This window comes from Periplaneta americana, chromosome 12 (genome assembly GCF_040183065.1).
Source record: "Periplaneta americana isolate PAMFEO1 chromosome 12, P.americana_PAMFEO1_priV1, whole genome shotgun sequence".
Classification (NCBI taxonomy): domain Eukaryota; kingdom Metazoa; phylum Arthropoda; class Insecta; order Blattodea; family Blattidae; genus Periplaneta; species Periplaneta americana.
The window spans coordinates 51,273,451-51,298,636 of NC_091128.1; the positions used below are offsets into that span (position 1 = coordinate 51,273,451).

General features: G+C 36.2%; 1 protein-coding gene and 1 non-coding gene across 3 annotated transcripts in view; one reads left to right on the forward strand and one right to left on the reverse strand.

Moving 5' to 3' along the window:
- LOC138710418 (SPRY domain-containing protein 3-like) overlaps positions 1-25,186 on the forward strand; it is a 74,243-nt gene that overhangs the window by 29,842 nt on the left and 19,215 nt on the right. For both annotated transcript variants that reach the window (XM_069841305.1, XM_069841306.1), the window contains 4 exons: positions 1,834-1,990; positions 5,705-5,890; positions 8,904-9,053; positions 16,769-16,947. In XM_069841305.1, coding sequence (XP_069697406.1) covers positions 1,834-1,990; positions 5,705-5,890; positions 8,904-9,053; positions 16,769-16,947 — 672 coding nt within the window. The remainder of the gene's footprint in view (positions 1-1,833; positions 1,991-5,704; positions 5,891-8,903; positions 9,054-16,768; positions 16,948-25,186) is intronic.
- TRNAY-AUA (transfer RNA tyrosine (anticodon AUA)) lies at positions 1,138-1,209 on the reverse strand. Its single transcript has one exon. It is a non-coding gene; the product is annotated as a tRNA-Tyr (tRNA).

The following is a 25,186-nucleotide window of genomic DNA, read 5'->3' on the forward strand; positions in this document are numbered from 1 at the left end:
AATGGTAAGGGCAGTTTTCCTGTTTTAGTTTTATTAATGTTGAATTTGTCTTGTAATAGGTGATCTTCTCTGTTTGAATCCTTGTGTTTCCAGATTTTTTGTAGTTTTTCTTTCCCCCCCCCCTCCTCCTTCCCCTCTCCCTCTCTCTCTCTCTGGAATGAGGAAGAACTAAAACACTTATACTACAGCCTGAGTCCTATTGGTGCTTATCACTTCTGTTTTGTGAATGATAGGCCTATTTGTAGCTGAACAGCTATCCTCTTGTACAAGTACAGTATGCCACACCATGAACTTAATGCAGTCTATGGCATAGATGATGATGAAATGAGGAGTGTAGTTTCAAATCAGTTACATCACTTTTTTTTTTAGAAAATTAGTTAATGTTACATTTCATATCTTCATATGATTCTACAACTGTTATGGCACTGTTATGCTCCAAAGCAGATACATCTCATGGATTTGTATGATGAAAGAATAGTATTGGTTGCAAATCCTTGGTTCCTTGCAAACGTTTTTCCTTCATACTGAAAAATTATGTTTTAGTGATGTATCTGATTTTGCAACGAAACACCTCATATGTCAATTAATGATTGCGAAATGAGTCCAAGGTCAAATGCCGAAAGTTACCCACAATTCTTTGCATTTGATTGAGAAAAAACCTCGGGAAAAACCTCAACCAGATAACTTGTCCCAACCAGGATTTGAACCTGGGCCTACTCGTTTCACTGTCAGAAATTCTAACTATTACTCCACAGCAGTGGACTGGTCAAATATTACTCTTAGATATTTGTAATTTTTGTATTTCTCAATGTTTTTATTTTGAAATATTATAGTAATCTCAGGATCCCAGGATTTGTGGATGTCCGATACTAAGTCATCAGCATACATGGCTGATTTAATATTGAACAGAGTTGTACTTGAAATAGCATTTTGGTACAGGCCTACTTTAGATTGCTTGAATTTGGAAGCCTATTATCATATCAAATGGCACAGAAGTGTTCATTCAAGAAATTATAGAACCATTTAAGCCTTTTGTTTTTATATATTATTTTAATGTACCGAATTACATATGATATTTCCATGCAGATATTCTGCGTCATCATACGATGAAAGAGTAATGGAATGGAGAAAAATTCTCTCCAGTGCCGGGATTTGAACCCGGGTTTTCAGCTCTATGTGCTGATGCTTTATCCACTAAGCCACACCGGATACCGTTCCATTACTCTTTCATCGTATGATGACGCAAAATATCTGCATGGAAATATCATATGTACTTCGGTACATTAAAATAATATATATGATATGCGTAAATCACTTCGTGATTTAAGACGGTGTTTATTCCGTCGGATCCCGGCCAACTAGTCACTCATAACGAGTGCACTTCAGCACATGTGTGGACTTCGGTCCTACGTTCATAGACATCTATGACGTAGTGCAGAGGGCGGCCACTAGAGGGAACCCAAGAGTTGGAGCTAAATCTGAGACGATTCCGGTGGTATCCGGTGTGGCTTAGTGGATAAAGCATCAGCACGTAGAGCTGAAAACCTGGGTTCAAATCCCGGCACCAGAGAGAATTTTTCTCCGTTCGTTACTCTTTCATCGTTTTGTTTTTATGCTACTTGTTGCATTTTGTGTAAAAGTTTTAATTTTCATACAGAATCATACAAGATGATTTTTGTACCTTCTATTGTGCTCCAACACTAGTTCTATGCAATTGCTAATCACATGGCCAAAATATAGCTCACTAGCAGGGTTTGTCATATCATACAATTAGATGTACATGATTGCCATTTAAGGTACTATGATGATAATAGTAATTCATTTTCTACACAGGTTATACAAAGAGGGCAGCAGAGGTACCCAGTTGTGTACACGGTGTGAATGTGGAGACCGTATAGGTTGTGGAATTAAATTTGACCAGGTATCAGAGGGAAGAGGAGATTCCTTTAGTACAGTAGTCCCTGTGTATTTTGTCAGAAATGGGAAAGAAGTAAGTATAAAAAAGAACCTAATTATCTATATATAAATTAAGATAAATTATTTTACTTCATACCAGTCGAATTTCATATATTTACATTCTTCAAAAGAATGCAGAAAATGAAACTACACTAAAACCTCAATAAGACGCGCCTGCTTATTACGCTATCCCGTGTAATGTGCTTTTTTTGGTCCGGTCCCTGCACATTTCATATATAATGTCTTTATAAAATACCCCGTTTGTTGTGCTCAAGTCCCACATAATACGCTATTTTTGTGGAATATTTTCGATGTAATTTTCAGCAATGAAACATCTTGGTCACTGAACTCACTGTGCCATTAACCTGAAAAGTATTGGTATTCTACCCTTTACATGCACATTTAAACCTTCATACTTCATACCTTAGTATACCCCACCCTCTTGTTACGCTCTCTTATTCGACTCCTTATCTGCGTGGTTAAAGCCTACATACAGTTACAATACCTCACTCACTTGCTAACTCTCTCTCTCAAACAGCATTCCTCACTCGGCCATAATAAAATTTTGGAAATTTTTGCTGGGCAGTTTGTTGTCCTTTAGTGTATTGAAGTGTCTGTGAATGTCATTACAGTGAGTGTTAAACGAAAAGCACTGTGTCGGAAAAATTAGAAATCTTATGAAAGTACGATGAGAACAGTACTCTTACTCAGAAACAACTCTCTGATTCATTAGGAATCCCATCATCGATATTAAGAACGATAATAAAAAATTGCGACTCAATCACTACAATTACGACGTCATCGGGAAGATATAATCGCAGGAAACTGAAGTGTGGTAAATATGAGGACTTGGAGAACACGCACACAGCAAACAACTATAAATGACTTTTTTTCCGAAAGAATTAAGTACAGTACATATTGTAAATGTCTTTCTTGTACAGTACAGTAATTACTTAATGGAGTAATACTATGTTACCTTTCATGAATCGTGTACTTCAATAAAGAAAAATGCTAATAGATACTGTATATAAGTCAAAATTAGTATACCCGCCTAATACGCGGTTTACACCCAGTCTCTTGAACAGCGTCTTATCGGGGTTTTACTGTATACATTACTGTAATTACTTACGCCACTCAGCTTCTACCAACATAAAAACATACCATTAGAAACCTTTTCAATGCATGTAAAACAGTTACTTAAATACATACCAGATGGTTACACTGCATCATGTGGATGAGTCTCTTATATTACATAGTTGTGTTGGAGGGTATCCTAGTGATCTGGTTATTGACAATGTAATTCAACTTCGATGTATATTTTATATACAAAATAACACATTTATTAATATGAATGTTGTTGTTGTTTTCTAATGCCAGGTGTTTGACAATAAAGTCATTTGACCTCTTGCACTCCAATATTTTTCAAAGATATTATCATGACCAGCCACTGAAGCACAGATTTTGAGGTGTTCCGAATCCATTTCTTGGTTTCAGTTGCACAATGGGCAGTTAGGGGACTGATATATTTCAATTCTATGCAGGTGTTTGGCTAAACAATCATGGCCTGTTGCCAATCTAAATGCAGCTACATTTATTAATATGAAATAAACTAATTTGTCTCTACTTAATTAGTATATTACTTATTAATATATGCAACCTGTTAGATTCCATTGATGATCCTCTTCTTGCGACTACAATAAATTTCGCACAAGAAATAAGAGCCAGTATAGAACACCTTGGTTTCCCTTCTGAGGAACAGCCTAATGTGCGAAATCTACGGAAGAAACTATGAAATCAACAGTTTGAAGAATGGAAAAAACTTAACCACCGTGGTGAAGGTGTTTTGCATTTTTCAGAATGGTCAAAATCAAATTCCTGGATATCAACCAAGAAAGGCCTTTCCACCTCTCAATGGACTAACGCTATAAAAATGAATTGCAATGTCATCGCAGTACTAGTGTCCCTGGTAGGAGCCAAGAATCCCGTTGCCGCCATTGCAACGAGTACGAAACCCTTCCTCATGTTCTTGGTGTCTGCAGAAAAGGGGAACTGTTGCGGAACAATCGTTATCACTGGGTTAGAAGCCGAATTGCTGAATGTCTCAAGAAGTCTGGAAAGTTTGACATTTATGAAGAAATACATTGTATTTCAACCACTGGCTCCACCAAACATGCCGACATCATAGCAATTGATAACAATCAAAAGATTGGCTTCATAATCGATCCCATTATAAGATTTGAGGGTGCCGAATTCCAACCACAAGAAGTAGATCTGGAAAAGAAAAGACATTATGAACCCTGTTTTCCTTATTTGGAAGAGAAATACTGCATACCCATTTGTCGCTGGGAAGTAATTGGCTTGCTCTTTGGTGCAAGGGGCACTATATCAAGATTTTGTATCAATTTCTTTCATCATTTCCATATTGATCTTTTGAAACTTCAAGATATAGCCATTAATGTTTTAAGACATTCCTTGTTAATTGTAAATAACCATCTGTACAGCTCTATATATGAAAAATAAATTATTCATGTCGAGGATAGCTGCCCCCCAAAAATAAATTAAATTAAAATAAAATGGAAATAAAATTTAAATTTATAATAGAATATTGTTGATCTACAATTAAGTTTGGTGCTATTACCGCTCGGTACCCCTTTTTCAAGGGCAGCTATCCTTTTTGGATTCTTCTCTCTCTTGTCAGTCTATAATAATTGTAATACATAACTGCAAATAGACATAAGTATCAACACTTACCAAATCCAACATATAGGCTACCACAGTGCTTTTTTTCTGGAGAAAAAGGTGGTGTAACTCTGTGCAGAATATACGTACCTAGGTATTATAGCAGATGTGGAGATGATTACTGTCCGGTGCAGAGGAATTTTGTCGTTTTTAACCTCCTTTTTGTCCAACTTTAAAGACTTTGAAGGTCTGAGCGGATTTCAAAGAAAAATGCTTAATTATTAACTCATCTCGGTTCCAATATGAAAAATACAACAAAAAAGTGCCAAAACGCCATTCCAGCGCATTCCACCAGAAAAAAAGCACTGGGCTACCATAACATCTTTGTTCAATTCTTTTATGTTATTCATTGTTTTACAAGAACAGAATTGTTAATATTCCTTTTTATACCTTAATTCTGATTTTGTAGGGATCAGTTTCCCAATTCCTTCCTGAGATTTATTTTAAATAGTTTATGGAACATCAATTTCCACATCTAAATCTCTGTGATTATTTAAACTAGTGACTGATTGTTGAATGATATAGATTCTTTCATGAATGGTGTGTAGGTTTGTTTGAATGTAGACCCTGAACTGAACTGAGCATAATGTCTTCATCTTAATATTATTTAAATTAAAATAAGGAAATTTAACATAGTATGAAATAAAATATTGTACGTTACAAGGATGAAAATGTTTCAAGTATTCGTTTAGAAATTCTTGTTGTGCTGTATCTCATATAAAATCTAATTTTCGGCCCATGTAATGTAATTAATTTTATTTTGTTTTTACCTTTAAAATGTACATTGTGATACTCCTTATTTATTTTCTCCATAATACCTGTGTAGTAAATGCAGTGTTACCTAAAAGTATACTTCTAAATCATTTCATCCTGTACAATTTGTTAAAAAGTAGTGTGAATACCGTTCAGTGAGATTATAGAGTACATATTGGTAAATAATACATGCATCAGTAATGTGAATAATGAACCTCTTTCGTAACTGATATATTTGGTGTTCTTGTTTTTTCAGCTGGGTACCACACTAATCTCGTTACCAATGGATGGTCTTTATCCAGCAATAGGCATGCATTCAGTTGGGGAGGAAGTACGGTTATTTTTGGGCTTGAATTGGGTTCCTGAAGAGGACAGTCTCATGTCTGTAGATACCAATGAGGAGGAGTGGTATCGCCTTAATGACATACGGCTCAATGGACAGGTTCGTTGTTTTGTTATGTATTTCATTAGTTTACTTTTATACTTCTCATTACCGGAAATTAGAGTATTTCTACAAAGAGTAAATATCCGGATTTTTGCGGAAATAACGCGTTTTCATCATCACCGACACCAAATGATCTCAGAAATGTCATCTGATCATAGTGTGTAGTCTTTTTTTCTAAACTATTACGCACATGTTATTTATATTCAGCATCTGTGAGTCAATTCAAGTATGAAATAGACACATATACGGGGTGTTAAAGAAGAAGTATCCAATATTTTAGGAGGTGCTAGTATGCATCAAAACAAAATAATGTCTAATAAACATGGGTCCTACAATACATACTTTCTGAGATCTGAACACTTGTTCATAGGAGATGCTCAATGTGACATCCATTCATGGGAATGCATTCCTCAGTCCTTCGGCGTAAGGAATCACGCTCTCTTGAGAAATTTGTTTTAATATGTTAATAAGGAAGTCCTGATAACGATCCCCAGTTAATCTCTGTGGTAGCACGTATGGCCGCATTAATCTATCACCAAGAACGCCTGCCCATAAGTTGATTGAGAATCGGTGCTGATGCCTTGTTTCTTCAACTGCATGGGGATTTTCATCAGCCTACACATGCTGATTACGAAAATTCACAACATCATCTCTGCTGAACCCTGCTCATATCTGCAACCAAACTTTTGTTTTCAGTATTCCTTGCGACATATCAGTATTCCTTGCTAGGGGTGTCAACTACTGTGTGATTATCTGGTAGTCTGCTGTATTGTAGGACAGAAAAATGCATTTCCATGAATGGACATCACTTTGAGCACCTCCTATGAACAAGTGTTCAGATCTCAGAAAGTATGTGTCATAGGACATTATTTTCTTGTTTTGATGCATACTATCACCTCCTAAAATATTGGATACTTTTTTTTAAATAATTATGTTTTATCTATCTACTTAATGTATTCAGCTGTTTGCTGACAACATAAAGTCTACTGTAGTCTTTTCAGTTCTTGTTTTTTATGAAAAATGAGGGGTATTTTGATCGGTGTTCATTATAGTGCCTGTTGCTAGTAGCCAGAGTTGGGGTGCAGTCAATATATACTGCAGAGCTGTGTCTTCTGCAACTGGTACTGATGATTTTAATTTACTTCTTTTGTGGTTTATGGATGGACAGTATAGAAGAATGTGTTCCAGATCTTCATCATGATTATTACACCACAGACAAGTAGGAGTATTAGAAAGGTGAAATTGGTGTAGGTACAATTGTGTGACAATGTGACCTGTTCTGGCTCTTGTTAAAAAAAGTTTGAACATGTCTGGGCAATTAATATCTGAAGAGAAAAATTCGCTCCGGTGCTGGGGATCGAACCCGGGTCCTTGGTTCTACATACCAAGCGCTCTGACCACTGAACTACTCTGAATTCAATCCACAGCATCGGACCAAACCCTCTTTCATTGTTTCCCTTTGTGGCCTGACTCCATGTTGACGTATATGTCCAATGTCAACTGCCATTATATTAGGAGCGCACTCAGTTGAGTGACTTGTTTGGCCGGGATTTTGCAGTTACATGCATAGTAATCTGTACAGACACATGCACTGCAGCTATGAGAATATTATAGATTTATTAATTTGTCCTACAGAATAATATCTGTAATACTGACAATTAATATACGTCAATTTCAAACTTGCCAGAAATATAATGTAGGTACAATATTATTTAATGAACTTAAAACTATGCAATGTGACAATAATCAATTCTACTACAGCTACCGATTTCAATTCACCTATATATGTATAAATTACAACAGTGGTTAAACAAACATATAATTTAGAAACACAAATTGTGTGTGGAGAGTTCCACCTAAATTGCAGAAATGTCTCACTGATAATATATATTGTGGCTTTTATTAATTCAATAACAATGTTACTGTTAATCACAATAATAATGGCTTTTTATTTCTGAGTTTAAACACAACCGTCAACAATGGGTATTCCACTCAGCACTGCAACACAGTATCCTTATTGCACTCCAAAGATGACAATGACTATTCACGTTTATTATTGAGAAGAACAACAATGTACTCCTAATTTCAACTAATGTTCACAAAGCACTATTTACAAAACAAAACTGTCAGTTCTCAGTTCACAGTTCGTTTTCCTTGGCTAGTTCTTCTAGCTCACTCACTCAAGTTCACGGTACGTCGAACCCAAGGTTTGCAGATAACAGTCCACTGCACTTCGAACCCAAGACATCCGGACCGTTGCCCTCTCCTGGACGCTGCCACAGTACTCACTTAGTTCACTGTACTTCGAACCCAAGACTTCCACTGGATACATCTCCGCTAGCTTTCTCGCAGCCGACTGTCTAACTAGACTGGCTCAACTGAATTGGCTTGACGGATTATTTGTTCGGTCACACTTCTCGAACCTTCAATCCTCGAAGTTTCTACAACAATCGGTCTCGAGATATTTCTTCACTTCTGCCGCAGTCGGCCATCCTGACCCTCCCACTCCGCACAGCAGTCAACGTCTTGCAGCTTTCCCTCTCCTCTCCGTGCCGCGCCCAGTGCCACACAGAGCTCGAGCCTCGTCTCCCACGCCTCCCTCCTTCCCGCGCGCCCTCCCTTTTGCCGGACGCGCGCTCGACTCCCGATGCAACGAGAATTTTCCAGCACAGTTGCCACAATATCTAAAAAATTAGTGTTCACGAAAAGTATCAAATGGTGTAAGCAATGATCAGTCAAACTTGACAAAATAAGGAATGAAGATCAAGACTCATCTTTATGGCTGTTTCCCACTTATGATATATATTATTTTACTATGTTCATTTGTGTGCAAGTCTTTCTTAAATTTTAGGTAGCCTAACATGTATGCTATTTTTTATCAAGTTGAGAGCAATGCAAATTTAAGGTTTACAGTACAGTATATTTCTGCCAAGTTCTTTGTAAAGTGTCAATATGAAGTTTCACTATTATATTTTAACAGAACTTGTACACTAGAAATTATTTGTTGCAGGTGCTTGAGTACACGGGAAGAGGAAAGAGCATCATAGATGTTGGACTGGCTCAGGCAAGGTCACCACTCAATACAACTGTTCACTATTTCGAAATAGAAATTGTAGATCCTGGAGAAAGCTGTTATATAGCAATTGGACTCACGAGAAGAGTGGGTATAATCACTACTTTGAAATTTGTTAGCACATGAATTGCAATTTTAAGCCTGGAAATAAAATTAGCCATATTTTATGGAAGAATAGGGAAAGTAATTTTGAATATCATTATAGGCAATATCATTATATTAGATCATATTTTTGTGGCAAGCTACAAGAAAATTAAATTTTTCTTGTTTAAGAGTATATGATACTGTTTGTGACATAATTTTAATATACTGGTAGTGCATTTATGGATGATCACAAGATTAAAATCTTTTCCCACTATACTGGAGAATTACCATGGTAGCTTTGAACCGTGCCATTACGTTTACCACCAAATTTAACTACATACACAATGTTGCCAACATAAGAACATGATTTTGGTCTGTGGTGTCGTTAGAAGGAGAAATTTGTTTTTTTTTCTCTTTACCTCCTTCATTCTGAACATTACTGAGAGATAGCACCACTGTTACTCTCATCTATTGCAATGATTTTTCCCTGGACCACCAATTTGCTTGGACGACATTTCTACATAGAATATTAAGACATATTACAAGTGATCTCCAGTTACTAACAGTATGGTCATCAAAATTGTGTGTCCATTTTATCTCGAACTAAAATCTCTCTCACATTTTCTTTTGTTTCATCACGGCCAAATGGGTTTATCTCTTCGGTATTGATGTTTCTAGTCAGTCATGACCTTTATGACAGTTTTTGTTTCGTATTATTGATAGACGGTAATATAATTAAAGCGGTGAATAATTTCATGGCCCCTAAAAGTTTTTTTTTTTTTTTTTTTTCGTAAAAGGCTAGGTATTTTGTCTAGGCCACAAGTAAAACTGCAATGCAGTCATAATTGTGTACTTAATGCTTTGATGAACATTGACAGGAAATTTACTTTCCGTTATTTCAATGATATTCCGTGAACCACACCTTTTTCCTCTTTATTTCGTTGTCATAACCTACTTTAAGATCTTACTACATGAGCATTTTCTTTTAGTGCATTCAAAACATCGTCGTTGTACTGCATAAATCTTGCACTTGATTAATAGAGTGATTTATTTAAGAATATAGTCGCGAATTTTACTACCATCATTTCGATTGTCTTCTGTTTGACACAGCTCAGTACGGCCCGGTGACTAGTGGCCAGCGAATAACGTCAACTATCGACATTGCTCTGCCGTGGGTATTATCCAGTTGTTCCATTTATCCATTCCTACCACGACCAATGGATGGCTTGTAGCGACCATAATAATTACATACATTTTACGAGTTTATATACTGCCTACTCCAGCAAAAAATCAACCATAAACAAACATTTATAGGTACTTCATAGTACGTCAGAGTTTCATTTGGCATTGACTATTATTATTTTCATTTATAATTTCAGACCTTTTGAAGACATTCAAATTTAAAAGTTTCGTTTGTTTCTGAAGATAGTCAAAATGATGTACACTTTTCAAAATAAAATTATGTAATATTCCAGAAATATATCAGAAGTAGACCTTTGGTTATTCTACTATCTTTTGGAACTTAACATTTCCAATGTTTCGGATGGGTCATTATGTCTGGCTATTCCAAGCAATTGAACGTCTGTAATTCTTTGCTATTATTTAATAAGAAAACAAATTGTGGAATCGAATGAGACACTGGAATAGCATGAACATATATATTCAATAATACTGAATTAATTAATCTAGTACCAGTTATCAGAACATTGGATTTTCTCCATTTGTTTTCTAATATGCCAGTAAACTTCTGTGATGTTTATTAACACTTTTATCTGTAATGTTCATAGCTTTGCAGTTTAGTATGTGCCGCAAATTCATAGCTATACAGTTGAATATTATTACAATGTACCAAAGTACATATGATATTTCCGTGCGTCATCATATGTTGAAGGATGAGTGGAACAGAGAAAAATTCTCTCCGGCACCGGGATTTGAACCCGGGTTTTCAGCTCTACATACCCTGACGCTCTATCCACTAAGCCACACCGGATTCCCATCCCGATGCTGGATTGAATCCTTTCGGTTTAAGTTCCACCTCTTGGGTTCTCTCTAGTGGCCTACCCTCATGCACTGCATCATAGATGTATTACAGAGGCACAGTGTCCATACATGTGCAGAGGTGCACTCGTTATGAGTGACTAAGTGGCTGGGATCCGACGGAGAGGATTCAATCTGGCATCGGGATGGGAATTCGGTGTGGCTTAGTGTATAGAGCATCAGCATGTAGAGTTCAAATCCTGGTGCCGGAGAGAATTTTTCTCTGTTCCACTCATCCTTCATCATATGATGACGCAGAATTTCTGCACAGAAATATCATATGTACTTCGGTACATTGCAATAATATATGATATTCGAAAAATAATGACTTAGTGATTTAAGATGCCGCTTACTCCGTCAGATCCCGGCCACTTAGTCACTCATAATGCGTGCACCTCTGCACATGTATGGACATTGTGCCACTGTCATACATCTATGACGCAGTGCATGAGGGTAGGCCACTAGAGGGAACCCAAGAGGTGGAACTTAAACTGAGAGGATTCAATCCGGCATGGAGATGGGAATCCGGTGTGGTTTAGTGGATAGAGCGTCAGCACGTAGAGCTGAAAACCAGGTTCAAATCCCGGTGCCAGAGAGAATTTTTCTCTGTTCCACACATCCTTCATTATATAGTTGAGTGTTGTTCCAAAACATTGAAAAATTTAAATTTCAGGACACAGTGACATACACAGAAGTCTTTTCTAATCACTAGATCCCAGATTTTTAGGCTTTAAAAAATAAGTAACAAAAACAAGGGAAATAATTTGGGTGTTAGTCCAGCAATTGAGGTTACATATCTCCTTCATGTTATCAAAACATGGAGCATTTTAATAAAAAAACCAAAAATTATTCCAGAAATCCCACGTAAATCTGCAGTAGCAAAATTCAGACTGCTTACAGAACACGATTATTTGGCCAAACACTTGAATAAAATAGGAATTTACACAAATCCAAATTGCCCTCTATGCAACAAAGAAGAAGAAATGACTGAAGATCATCTACAAACCTGTGAAGTTCTACCTGACGGATCCACCACAGAGAAATATTGGAGAGCAAGAACGCTAATGACTTCATTGCCAAAGCCCGGCATTGGATAACAACAACAACATGTTAACAAAACACAGTAAAAAACAGACCACTCTTCCTGCACAAAAAGTAATAGAATTTCTTCAATTGGATGATAGTTGACAGTCTTCTTACATTCATTAAGGATAAATTCAAGAAGGAAGACAGAAATGCAGACAGATTCATGTCTGTCCATCTCTTTGTGGTAAGCATATGAAATCTTCAAAGAAGAATATTCTACTTTATGTTATAAGTAGAGACACTTCGTGAAAAAAGTCAGTATTTAAATATGTAATTTATGAAAAAATCGGTACTTAAACATGTAAAGCATGAAGAAAAAGTGTGAATTTAAACATGGAAACATGATAATGAAACACTCACACCCCTACATTATTCCTTAGTCTTCGTTGCGTACTCTTGCTGAAATTATGGTAAATATCTTTTACACATTTCTTCTTATTGTATTAGTATGTAATAAACCTAAACATTGCACATGGGTGACACGCAGATTTCAATTTTTCACAGCTGAGCAACCACACTTTCCACATAATAAGACATAAAATACAAACCCATTTTCATACTTACTTTGAATGTTTCATTGTCGAAAATAAAATAATGGAATTTCGTGACCAATGACTGTAAGATTCAGTAATATATAAGAATTGCCAAATTCACAAAAGATGGGAAAACGATCAAAATTCGCAACAAATCACGATCCTAAAATGTGTCTATAGAACAAGTATCATTCATACCTATAGAAATTTTAACTCTCTGACTCAATTACCAGAAATTCATGAAAAAATCATTCACGAAAATCGGGTATCTCTAATTGTAAGACTTTCCTCTTTCTGTGAATTACCGATATGTCTCCCTTAGAAGTAAGATACCCAGAAACGTGTGTTTTTGCTGATAGCATCAGAATAGAAGTGTTAAATAAATGAGGCATCAATAGTCCAATTAAATTTTCCAAATTAAAAAATGCTTTATTATATGATGACAAACAGAAGCACCTTTCAAATTTGTTAGTCTAAGAATGTTGAGAAGTTTTCACTACCAGAAGAAATTGCAGATCATGAAAGTGATTGATACCAATAGCAACTGATTCTGAAAATTATTGTCTTGTATTCGAGAATTGTTGAGTTATGGTCGTAAAAAAAAAAAAAAAACATACCTTTGCTGCACCTGCAAAATCCTCTATGTGCATTTAAATAGATTTTTCAGGAGAAAGATAAAAACATTGTCACTTTTATTCTCTTGATTTTCAAAGCTACTTTCGGTATAATTTGAATCATTACATGAAAAATTATGAAATTATACTGCAAGTAGCTTTAAAAAAATCAAGGGAATTAAAAGTGGTGTTTCTTTCTTTCTCTTGAAAAATCTGTTTAAATGCATATAGCGGATTTTGGAGACACAATGATGAATATTAAACAAATGCAGAACAACTATTTTGAGGAATCTAAGAAGAATGATGCACTGAAATCAATTGGATATACTGCAGGTGCAGTCGATGTTCTCGAATATTTGAAGAATTTATGCATTTACATACATTGTAACATACATATGGTGTGTTTGAAAATGGTTTTATTTTTTTTTTTTTTTTCGAAAAATTGTTGATTTAATATGAAAAAAGTGGTATTTTGTGTTTTTGTTTGTATCAACCAGTTATGCTGTATGTACAGTACTGACTAAGTTTCTGATAATTAAATATATGAAATTACAAAATATTGAGCCCTACGCTATGTATATGGAATATGTTAAAATGTACTTGCATACACATTGTTCAGTAAATTGCAGATAAGGAAACATTAAATTAAAAATCATTGTGCCCTACACTAAACAGAATCCATTAAAAAGTGACATTCACTGTCTGGAGAAATCTACATGATGTCATAACCTATAGCTACTGCATCACTCGCAGTTTGACCCCTCTGTATTGTGTATTCCAGTTTTCTGTGGTGTTCATGCTAGTATATTAACTGTGCCATAGAACTCATTTGCGATGTATGCTAACATTTTAGAGGAACATCGACATGCCACTGCTCATAGGAATGGCTATCTCTGTGAATTGTATACATACTTACTAGCTTAGGAGTGGAAGGGGAATGAAGCACTTCAAAACTTGATGACATTAATGATCTATTACCACAGCTTCACTATGAATATTACTGTGCGCTTTCCACTGACATTACCACTACATTTTACTACAAATACCATTTCTACTGCTACTACTGCTGTTGCTGCCACTACTGACATCACCACCACCACCATCACGACCACTGCTGCTGCTGCTGCTGCTGCTGCTGCTGTGCTCAGTAGCAGATTACAGAATGATTTGGCGTAGTTTCAGTTTCACGTGAATGAAATTCACTTCACGTTTTATTATTTATTTCATTTGTGCTGCTAATTAATTCATAAATGGATTTATTAAAAAAATAAATACGAATAAAGCAAAATTGGTTTTACTTCGCAAGATGAGATAAAATTTGCTGTGCTTTAAAAAGTCCTGTTATTTCGCTATTTGAAAATGTATCTTATGATGGTCATGTACGATAATGTTTTAACGAATTTTTTATAAGAGCAGTAGAAACTGTTTTGTTTTTATTGCGGATTGCGAAAAACAAACACCACTAAATATACAGTATCAATAATTGCTATAAATTATAACAACTGCGTTTCATGGTACTGGATTGTTGATTGTTGTGTTCAGAAGCTTAATTAGGCCTACATCATGATGCTGTGTAATTACGTCATTACATGTTTATTCATTCCCTGAATCATCAGAAAATCTGGAATGTAATGAAGAAATATGGATTGCCAGAGAAAATAATCAAAATTATTCAAAATATGTATGATGGATATGGGTGCCATGTTCTACATAATGGCCAACTCTCACAATCTTCTCCAGTTACAAATGGCGTTAGACAAGGGTGTATTTTTTCTCCAGTGATATTTATAATGGTTTTGGATGATATAATGAGGGCAACAACGAAGGATGTAGCACGAGGTATCAGGTGGAACCTGATGGAAAGACTGGAAGATCTGGACTATGCAGATGACATCTGCCTCCTATCCCAGTGTTTTATAGATATGCAGAATAAAATATATGATGTACATAGGGAAGCTAAACATGCAGGTTTAACAGTAAATATAAAGAAAACTAAAGAATTACGCATAAATTCTAAAACTCTGAGACTTCTGATGATGAAAAATAAAATTATAGAACAAGTTGAAACATATAATTATCTGGGAAGTATAGTCTCCACAACTGGAGGAGCCATTGATGATGTCAGATCCAGGATTAAGAAAGCAAATTCGATATTCACTCAATTGTATCTGGTTTGGAGAAATAAAAACATTTCTAACTAGACAAAATTGAAAATCTTCAGGAGTAATGTTAAGGCTGTCTTATTATATGGATCTGCAACCTGGCTATCAAGCAATACAATTATAATAAAGTTGCAGTCCTTTATGAACAGGTATCTGAGGAAGATTTTTAAATACCTACTGGCCAATGATAATAAGTAACGAAAATTTATGGTGACTAACAGAAGAAGAACCAATAGAGATTCAAATTAAAAGACGGAAATGGAGGTGGATAGGACATACTCTGAGAAAACCTAATGAGGCTATAGAAAGACAAGCATTAGAATGGAATCCCCAAGGAGCTAGGAAGGTGGGGCGACCAAGAGGGACATGGAGAAGAACGGTTAATGAAGAGGTGGGAAAGTCTGGAGAGAAGTGAAGGCTATGGCAGCAAATCGTGTCCGTTGGAAGGTTCTCACTGAGGCCCTATGCTCCACATAAGGAGTGAAAGGATATACTCTACTACTACTGCTACTGCTACTGCTACTGCTACTGTTACTACTACTGCTACTACTACTGCTACTGCTACTTTTATTCATTGTTGTGCAAAGCGTTTTCATCACCCAGAAATTCCAAATTTGTTCTAAAGCATTCTTTTGAACCCTAGTAACATAATATGTCGGAGCCAATTGCCATGGTGCCTCAGTGCTCTAAGCAACGTTCTGCTCTGCCCTGAATTTATAACTTGCATAGAGCAAGTCTGTGGTCCAGGCAACAAGGATTTTCTCCAGGTAAACCGGTTACCCTGTGACATCTCAACAATTTTATATTATATTCTGTGAGTGTAATTGAACCCACCATCTGTGGTGCACTCTGGATAGTCTTTGACGAACTAAGTGACCTATACTTCTCAGCACTAGCTACATCTATGAGCCTGCTCGTAGAGTCAGTGTGAATAATGAGAAATCAAGGACCTTACCATTGGACTAAAAAATATGTGTAATTGAAGCCGAAAAATATTTCACTACACTCGTAATTCGCATATCTTTTGAGATACATAGTGTCCATTACTGTGCATAGTACAATGTTCGCAAAATGCAATTACATTACGGCAAATTTGACACTTTATAATAGTATTAAGAATAGAATTAGATGGAATTGATATAGTTCTTTTCATAATTTATTATTTTATAATGACGTAATTTTCATTTGATACTATATATATTTTACTTTCTGTATATTAAAAAGCAATTAAAATGTGTACAAGTGTAATTATGTCATGCCTGGAATTGGTCATACATTCTTTGCAGGACTACCCCAAACATAGGCATCCTGGCTGGAATAAGGGTTCCATTGGCTACCATGCTGATGATGGGAAAATCTTCATTGGCAGTGGAGTAGGTGATCCATTTGGGCCACGGTGTCATAAAGGAGACAGAATGGGATGTGGAATTTTGTTTCCCAGAGATTATGTCTGTCAATATGACAGGTGGGTGCCTATTTAATATTTCTCAGGTGTTTCATTCTATCTTATCTGTGCAGAGAAACAATATTTTTAAGATGGGAACTGAACTTTCTAAGATTTAGTTTTCAAAAAATTTAATTACAGTTAAAAATCTTTATATTGAGAGCTAAAGAAGAGGAGAGAGGGAGAAGAGGGCAGAGGGGGAGAGGTAGGGAGAGAGAGTTTTTTATTTCTTTATTTACAAAGCAACATGTTCCATTACATAAAGTAATACTACATGCCTTGGTGTTCTTTTGGCAACACAGTAGTTAATATAATTATGTTGAATTTTTTACGATGCGTATTTTGTCACAAAACATTTATTTAACATACTTCTTTTCTGTATATTATATGTTATAATCCTTCAGTTTATTGGAGATCATCATTGTGGTTTTAGGCATAATAGATCGACTATTAATTTCATTTTTTGTATTCGACAGATATTGGAGAAAAAATGGGAGTATAAGGGTACAGTACATCAGTTATTCATAGATTTAAAAAAGGCGTATGACTCAGTTAAGAGAGAAGTTTTGTATAATATTCTTATTGAATTTGGTATTCCCAAGAAACTAGTTCGATTAATTAACATGTATCTTAGTGAAACTTACAGCAGAGTCCGTATAGGCCAGTTTCTATCTGATGCTTTTCCAATTCACTGCGGGCTAAGCAAGGAGATGCACTATCACCTTTACTTTTTAACTTCGCTCTAGAATATGCCATTAGGAAAGTTCAGGATAACAGAGAGTGTTTGGAATTGAACAGGTTACATCAGCTTCTTGTCTATGTGGATGACGTGAATATGTTAGGAGAAAATCGACAAATGATTAGGGAAAACGCAGAAATTCTACTTGAAGCAAGTAAAACGATAGGGTTGGAAGTAAATCCCGAAAAGACTAAGTAGGCCTATATGATTATGTCTCGTGACCAGAATATTGTACGAAATGGAACTATAAAAATTGGAGATTTATCCTTCGAAGAGGTGGAAAAATTCAAATATCTTGGAGCAACAGTAACAAATATAAATGACACTGAGGAGGAAATTAAACGCAGAATAAATATGGGAAATGCGTGTTGTTATTTGGTTGAGAAGCTTTTGTCATCTAGTCTTCTGTCAAAAAATCTGGAAGTTAGAATTTATAAAACAGTTATATTACTGGTTGTTCTTTATGGTTGTGCAACTTGGACTCTCACTTTGAAAGAGGAACAGAGATTAAGGGTGTTTGAGAATAAGGTTCTTAGGAAAATATTTGGGGTAAGAGGGATGAAGTTACAGGAGAATGGAGAAAGTTACACAATGCAGAGCTGCACGCAATCTATTCTTCACCTGACATAATTAGGAATATTAAATCCAGACGTTTGAGATGGGCAGGGCATGTAGCATGTATGGGCATACATATAGAGTGTTATTTGGGAGGCTGGAGGGAAAAAGACCTTTGGGGAGGCAAAGACGTCGATGGGAAGATAATATTAAAATGGATTTGAGGGAGGTGGGATATGATGATAGAGACTGGATTAATCTCGCTCAGGATAGGGACCAATGGCGGGCTTATGTGAGGGCGGCAATGAACCTCCGGGTTCCTTAAAAGCCAGTAAGTAAGTAAGTAAGTAATTCTTTAGTTAGATATATATATTTTGTGGATGGATGATTGCTGATAAATCAGGCTTGCTTCAGTGCACTGAATACCTTGAACACAATAACAGTTTGGCCATAGTATACAGAGAAGCCCCAAAAAATGTATATACTGTTTGTTCATCAATAACTTTGGAAGAAATTGAGATAAATTTTTCATTTTAGGGGAAATTGTAGCTTAACTTTGTTAGCTGGCGCTGACCAGACAAGTGCACAGGTGTAGATCTAATGTGAAAACAAAATGGCGTATGCAAGGTTGTTGTTCGAACAACGGAAGGCAATTTTGAAGTGGTATTTTAAGTTTGAAAACATTAGTGAGGTACAGCAACAATGGTGGAATGAGTTTCAAACAATGCTGACACATCTAACAATTGCGCATATTCGGGGCAAATTCGAAGCCAGTGATACTGTTAACGACGACATGCATAAAGAACGTACTGGGTGACCTGTAACAGCACCAACTGCAGCTACCTCTGCAGCAGTGTTGCAGCAATTTACATGTTCACCACAGAAGTCTGAAACAGTGTGCATGTGACACCAGAGTCAGTCGATCATGTGTACAGTGAATTTTGAAGACTACGAAGTGGAAGGTGTACATTCCAAGACTGCTGTATGCAATAAATGAGGACGACTCTGATCAACGAATTGAGTACGTGAGTGGTTTGAAAACATGGTGTCCGAGGATGGAAAAGTATGCAGGGAACATTGTCTGGACTGACGAGGCACAGTTCAAACTGAATGGTACTGTAAACTGCCATAATTGCATGTACTGGTCCCCTGAAAATCCGCATATCGATCAGAACAAAGCCGTCAATTTACCGAAACTTAATGTATGGTGTGGTTTGCCCTCTTGGGGTTTGATTGGGCCATTCTTCTTTGAAGGCACAGTTACCAGTGCAGTGTATCTCGAGATGCTTCAGACAACAGTGTACCTTGCATCTAAGAGCTATATGGGACGAGAGATTTTATCTGCAAAGAAATGGCACCCCCAGCCCGTTACCATCGAGATATCTGGGCGTATCTGGGTGAAACTCTACCAGAATGATGGATTGGTCGAAGAAGTGCTGTCGAGTACCCAGCACAGTCTCCAGACCTAACGCCTCTTGATTTGTTCCTATGGGGAACCCTAAGGAATGTTGTTTATTGGGAAGAGCCAGCTACCCTGGATGCGCTATGAGAACAAATCAAAATGTCACATGCAGCTATTACACATGCATATTACAGAACTTAGTATGCGGAGCAGTGTGGTGGCATCGACAATGTTTGGGTGGCTACTTCAAACACCTATATTAAGCTATTATTTCTCCAGAAATGAGAATTTTATCGGGGACACTGTGGTGAAATAATGACGAAAAATTAAGAAAATCCACTTAAAAATTTATTGTGACTCTCTATGTAGACCGAGCTCAAAAAACTAATTAATTTATGTTCCCATGATTATTTTGAAGCTTTTGACCTAATATAAACTAAAAATTGTGAAAATTGTGATGCAAGAAGCCTTTTTAGTGATGTCAATATAAAATACATTTAAAAAGTATAATTTAAAAACTATTAGCTCTAATGGCACCAAATTTTGTATAGATGATTGTACTGTAGGCATGTTTATGTAGTTTAAAATTCATAAATTTTGGATGAAAATTGTAAAAGATTTAAAACTCACATAAGTGTCCCCTTTGTTCCAAAGTTATTGATGAACAAACAGTATATACATTTTTTGTGCTTCTCTGTAGCCTGTAGTTTGGTAGACCAATGTCAGTAGTGTGACCAGTATTAATGAAAAAAAGTACTTCTTTCAGACAAAAAGTACTTATACCATTTGTTGACAAAATCTTACAAATTAGCATTTCGAAAAAATGTCCTTTAGATTGCAACATCTGTAAAAATACAGAAATATAAAAACTTTTCAAAATTTTCATTAGTGTGACATAATAACAGTTATCCATATTTCGTGAAAATAATATTTCTCTTAAAATTAAACCATTTAAATTGTTCTATTTTTAAAGAATAAGAGTTTTTTTTTTAACATATTGGTACCCAGATTGTTGATGTTACTAAGCTTCCAAACAAACTTAATGTGATTAAGCAAATTTGAGTTATATGTACTTTGGCATATCTAAAATGAGGCAAATAGGGCACGTGCCCTGGGTGCAAAAGCCAGGGGGGGGGGGGAGCAAAAAAGCCGAAAGAAATAGTAATTTGTTCAAGAAAATTAATTTGAGAAAAGCAAAGTCGTAATAAAAAAAGAAAAGAAATGTTGAGTGTGATTCTGAATGGCTGTCATCAGCAATGAACTGAATAAAAGACTATACCAACTAGCACAGCATCTCTGTGTGCTTAGCTCTTCGAGTGACAGGCAACAGTGTGGTGGCAGCAAGTGTCTTTGTCAGACATTGGCACCTTTGCTTTCTATAATTTTCAAAAAGACTGGGATATTTTTTTTCTTTAGTTGCATTTCTTTTATTTATAAAACAGTTATATTACCGGTTGTTCTGTATGGTTGTGAAACTTGGACTCTCACTTTGAGAGAGGAACCTAGGTTAAGGGTGTTTGAGAATAAGGTGCTTAGGAAAATATTTGGGACTAAGAGGGATGAGGTTACAGGAAAATGGAGAAAGTTACACAACACGGAACTGCACGCATTATATTCTTCACCTGACATAATTAGGAACATTAAATCCAGACGTTTGAGATGGACAAGGCATGTAGCACGTATGGGTGAATCCAGAAATGCATATAGAGTGTTAGTTGGGAGGCTGGAGGGAAAAAGACCTTTGGGGAGGCCGAGACTTAGATGGGAAGATAATATTAAAATGGATTTGAGGGAGGTGGGATATGATGATAGAGACTGGATTGATCTTGCTCAGGATAGGGACCAATGGCGGGCTTATGTGAGGGCGGCAATGAACCTCCAGGTTCCTTAAAAGCCATTAAATATAGAGTGTTAGTTGGGAGGCTGGAGGGAAAAAGACCTTTGGGGAGGCCGAGACGTAGATGGGAAGATAATATTAAAATGGATTTGAGGGAGGTGGGATATGATGATAGAGACTGGATTGATCTTGCTCAGGATAGGGACCAATGGCAGGCTTATGTGAGGGCGGCAATGAACCTCCAGGTTCCTTAAAAGCCATTAAATATAGAGTGTTAGTTGGGAGGCTGGAGGGAAAAAGACCTTTGGGGAGGCCGAGACGTAGATGGGAAGATAATATTAAAATGGATTTGAGGGAGGAGGGATATGATGATAGAGACTGGATTGATCTTGCTCAGGATAGGGACCAATGGCGGGCTTATGTGAGGGCGGCAATGAACCTCCAGGTTCCTTAAAAGCCATTAAGTAAGTAAGTTGCATTTCTTTTATGTGTGCAAATATTGTGGTAGCTTCCACTGTAATATAAAATTACTTTTACCAAGTTCGGTCTTGCCAGTTAACAATTTTGAAATGTACATAGGAGATCTATTGTGTTAGATTTAGTGATTGATTAGCGTTAAGCAAATGTGAAGTTTTTGGAAGTGAAAGGATGCTATTTTAAATGTAGAAACTTGTATAAAAACAATGAAACCTAAGAAGGAAAGTGGAGCTATAGGCGAAGAAGACGAAAGTTGGTAGCAAATGAAGCCAAAAAGTCTAAGTCTTTTCGATGCTTCTTTAAAAAGCCTGGAGCAACTGTGTCCTTTCCCCTTCTGTTGCATACTCACTGACTAGTTACATATTACACTAATCAGACTTCAGATGTATACAACAATTGTTTTTCCTCTGACAAATATCGTCAAGTAAGATGTACTGCCTGATAATAGATGTACATATCAGACAGAACCTCAATCAGGGATCCAAGAAGAGTTAAAATTCTAGATATCGCCAGCAATTCATTTGGAAATTTGCTTTTTGTAGCATTCTGAAGATTAAATAATACTCCAGCAGATTCAACAATTTGCATAGCTGGATCGGAAATTGTCATTGCTTTAATTTCATCAGGGCTGATTGGGCTGAATGCATGAGTTTTGCTTCCACTTCAGCCTTAAGTTTTGATGGAAGGTTATCTGGCTTTTCTAACACTTTTGTGGTATATATCATCACGGATAAGTTTCAGTTTTGATTCAGTATCATTATGGTATGTTGAGCCTTTTAAGAAAGTAATGTGAACCATGAGAAGGTGTGGGGGATAAATGCCATAAACACTAACAGCCTGCAGCTTGATGAATTGAATGTCATTGGAAGAAGCATCTTTCAAATATCTCATTCTGGCATTCCCATCATCAAAGATCTTGAAAAATTGATACAATATATATGAATGATTGGCCAGTAACACACTGATTTAACCCAAGTCCTTTGTTTGACGAGCTATGGTCGCTCTGAATATCTTATTAAGACATCTTAATCAGCAAGTACATATTTTCGGCATAGCTTATCATAAATTCTGCATTAAAAGTCTTTCGTAGTTATTTTATTATCAATTTTTTATCATTCATCTGTAAAGTGGACATTAAATCCGAGTGGAGGAAACTTAAATAATTTAAATACTAGTCCATTGAGTTAAAACATGAATTCCATCTGGTCCACACAGGTATTGTGAGAGTAGTAATTTTGCACCCTTGTTCTGTGTCCTGGCAGCTTCTCTTGAGGAAGCTGGTATATACAAGTTTTTGCATTTTGTGGTGTTCAAAAATGCTTTCTTTGTCTTCATTACAGCAGTATTTAATTCTTCCGCTTCACCTTCAAAAACACTTCCCACATTGTTCAATTTATGAGCCCCGTATTGCACATGCTGAAGGTTTACCATCAGACAGACCTTTCACCATTGTTACACCCTTGGTCATGTAATGTGATGAAAGGGGGGCGGATGTTGATGAAAAGTCATCTTCTTATTTTCCACATTAGGATGATGCCTATTAATATAGAAATCCTTTCTATGTTAATATCAACGTAAAAAATAATTTCTTATATTGCATTTTTTTACGTTTTTGAACTAATAGCTCATTTTTATATTTTTTCGGCATTTTTGGTCATTTTTAATACTTTGAAGAACTTTTAGATCATTTGGAATGCATTTTACTTTCTTCTTTACCGATAAGTCTGTTAAATCATTTTCTAAGCAAGTAGATCAGTAGTAATTACCTACTGAATAAATGAACAACAGTGATGTTTGAGTTTTATAGTTTTGGAACAGACTCTAAAGTCTATCCCTCATTCCACTGAAGGCTTCACTTCACACAACGGAAGTAATATAAAATGCTTGACAACAGCTCAGTTTAAGTGAGGACTTTGACCGCTACAGTTCTTTTGTCGGTACGAAGGTGTCTTTAGAATGTATGTTTGCAAGGGAGGATGTATTTTTAACATAAATATTGCAAGAATGCCCACAATTTGTTTTGTCATTCATACTCCCTCATCTGGAAGATCTGATAACAAAAGTGAAGTGCGGAAGGAGGAGGAGACTGAGAATGAAGACACTGACATGGACCACCCCTAATTGAAACACCCTCATTAAAATCTATAGTTTTCCCTTAAAACCTTCATTTTATTGCATGTTCTTTACCTTTATCTTTGCTAAATTCCAGGAAGTTGCCTCCTCTCTCCGAGATTTGCAGGGCAGTCATTGAAACAAGATGACTAATTTTTAAGAAGTTGTGGTGCGAGTACGGTGAATAATATTTAAATATCATATTCTTTTAATTTTATGTTATTTTTCCATTAGTTTAAGGGCATTTTAATGATCATTTTAAGTATATTTTTAGGTCTTCAACATCCGCCCCCTAGTGATGAATCTGTAACACAGCCACAATCTTTCTTGATCAATGTCAAAAGTTTTAATTGTGTCCAGAGTGACATTCAATTTCATTCGCTGACTCTAGTAATATGGAAGCCCCTAATCGAGTTTTATATATATAGGATGTCAGCACTGCTGCATTCTTTCTCTGGCCTCCCAGTACCTATCCACAAAGCTGACAGATGAAAGTGCTGGACAAGTCTTAATGTGGTTTGAGTCCATGTTGTCGGAACATCCACAGAGCATGCAGTGGGGGCTGGATAGTACACTGTCGTGTTGGCATGCCTGGGAAAAAGCCCAGGAAGGAAAAATAAAATAGGATCGTATCATTCAAGGTTTTTGGTTGCCTCTAACAATAGTACTTATAAGAAAAGTCATCATGAACATAACAATTTAATAAACCATAAACAAAGTAGAGAGAAAAGAAGTTACAAATATTATACAAGTTAAGAGCTGTGAATATATGAGAATAACCCCAAACAAGGGGGTGGGGATAATAGAAAGATATTAAATACTGAAAGTCTAATAATGGCATAAATTGCCGAAAGAGAGAGAACTAATAATTAACATGGAATAAGAAGTGAAAAGATAGTAATATACACTAGGAGTGATCAAACACCCACAAGAAAAGTACAGTTCCCCGTGGCACACGGGCTCTGATAAATCCAATAAAGTTCAACACTCCAACCTTTAGCTGAATGCTGGTGCTGGTCCTTGTAGAATATGCCGTCACTGACTCACAAACTATTACCATTAATATCACCATAGACTTGAAGAAACCTCACTGTCGTATGAAGGATGTTAACCATCGCACACTGTCTAGAATATTGTA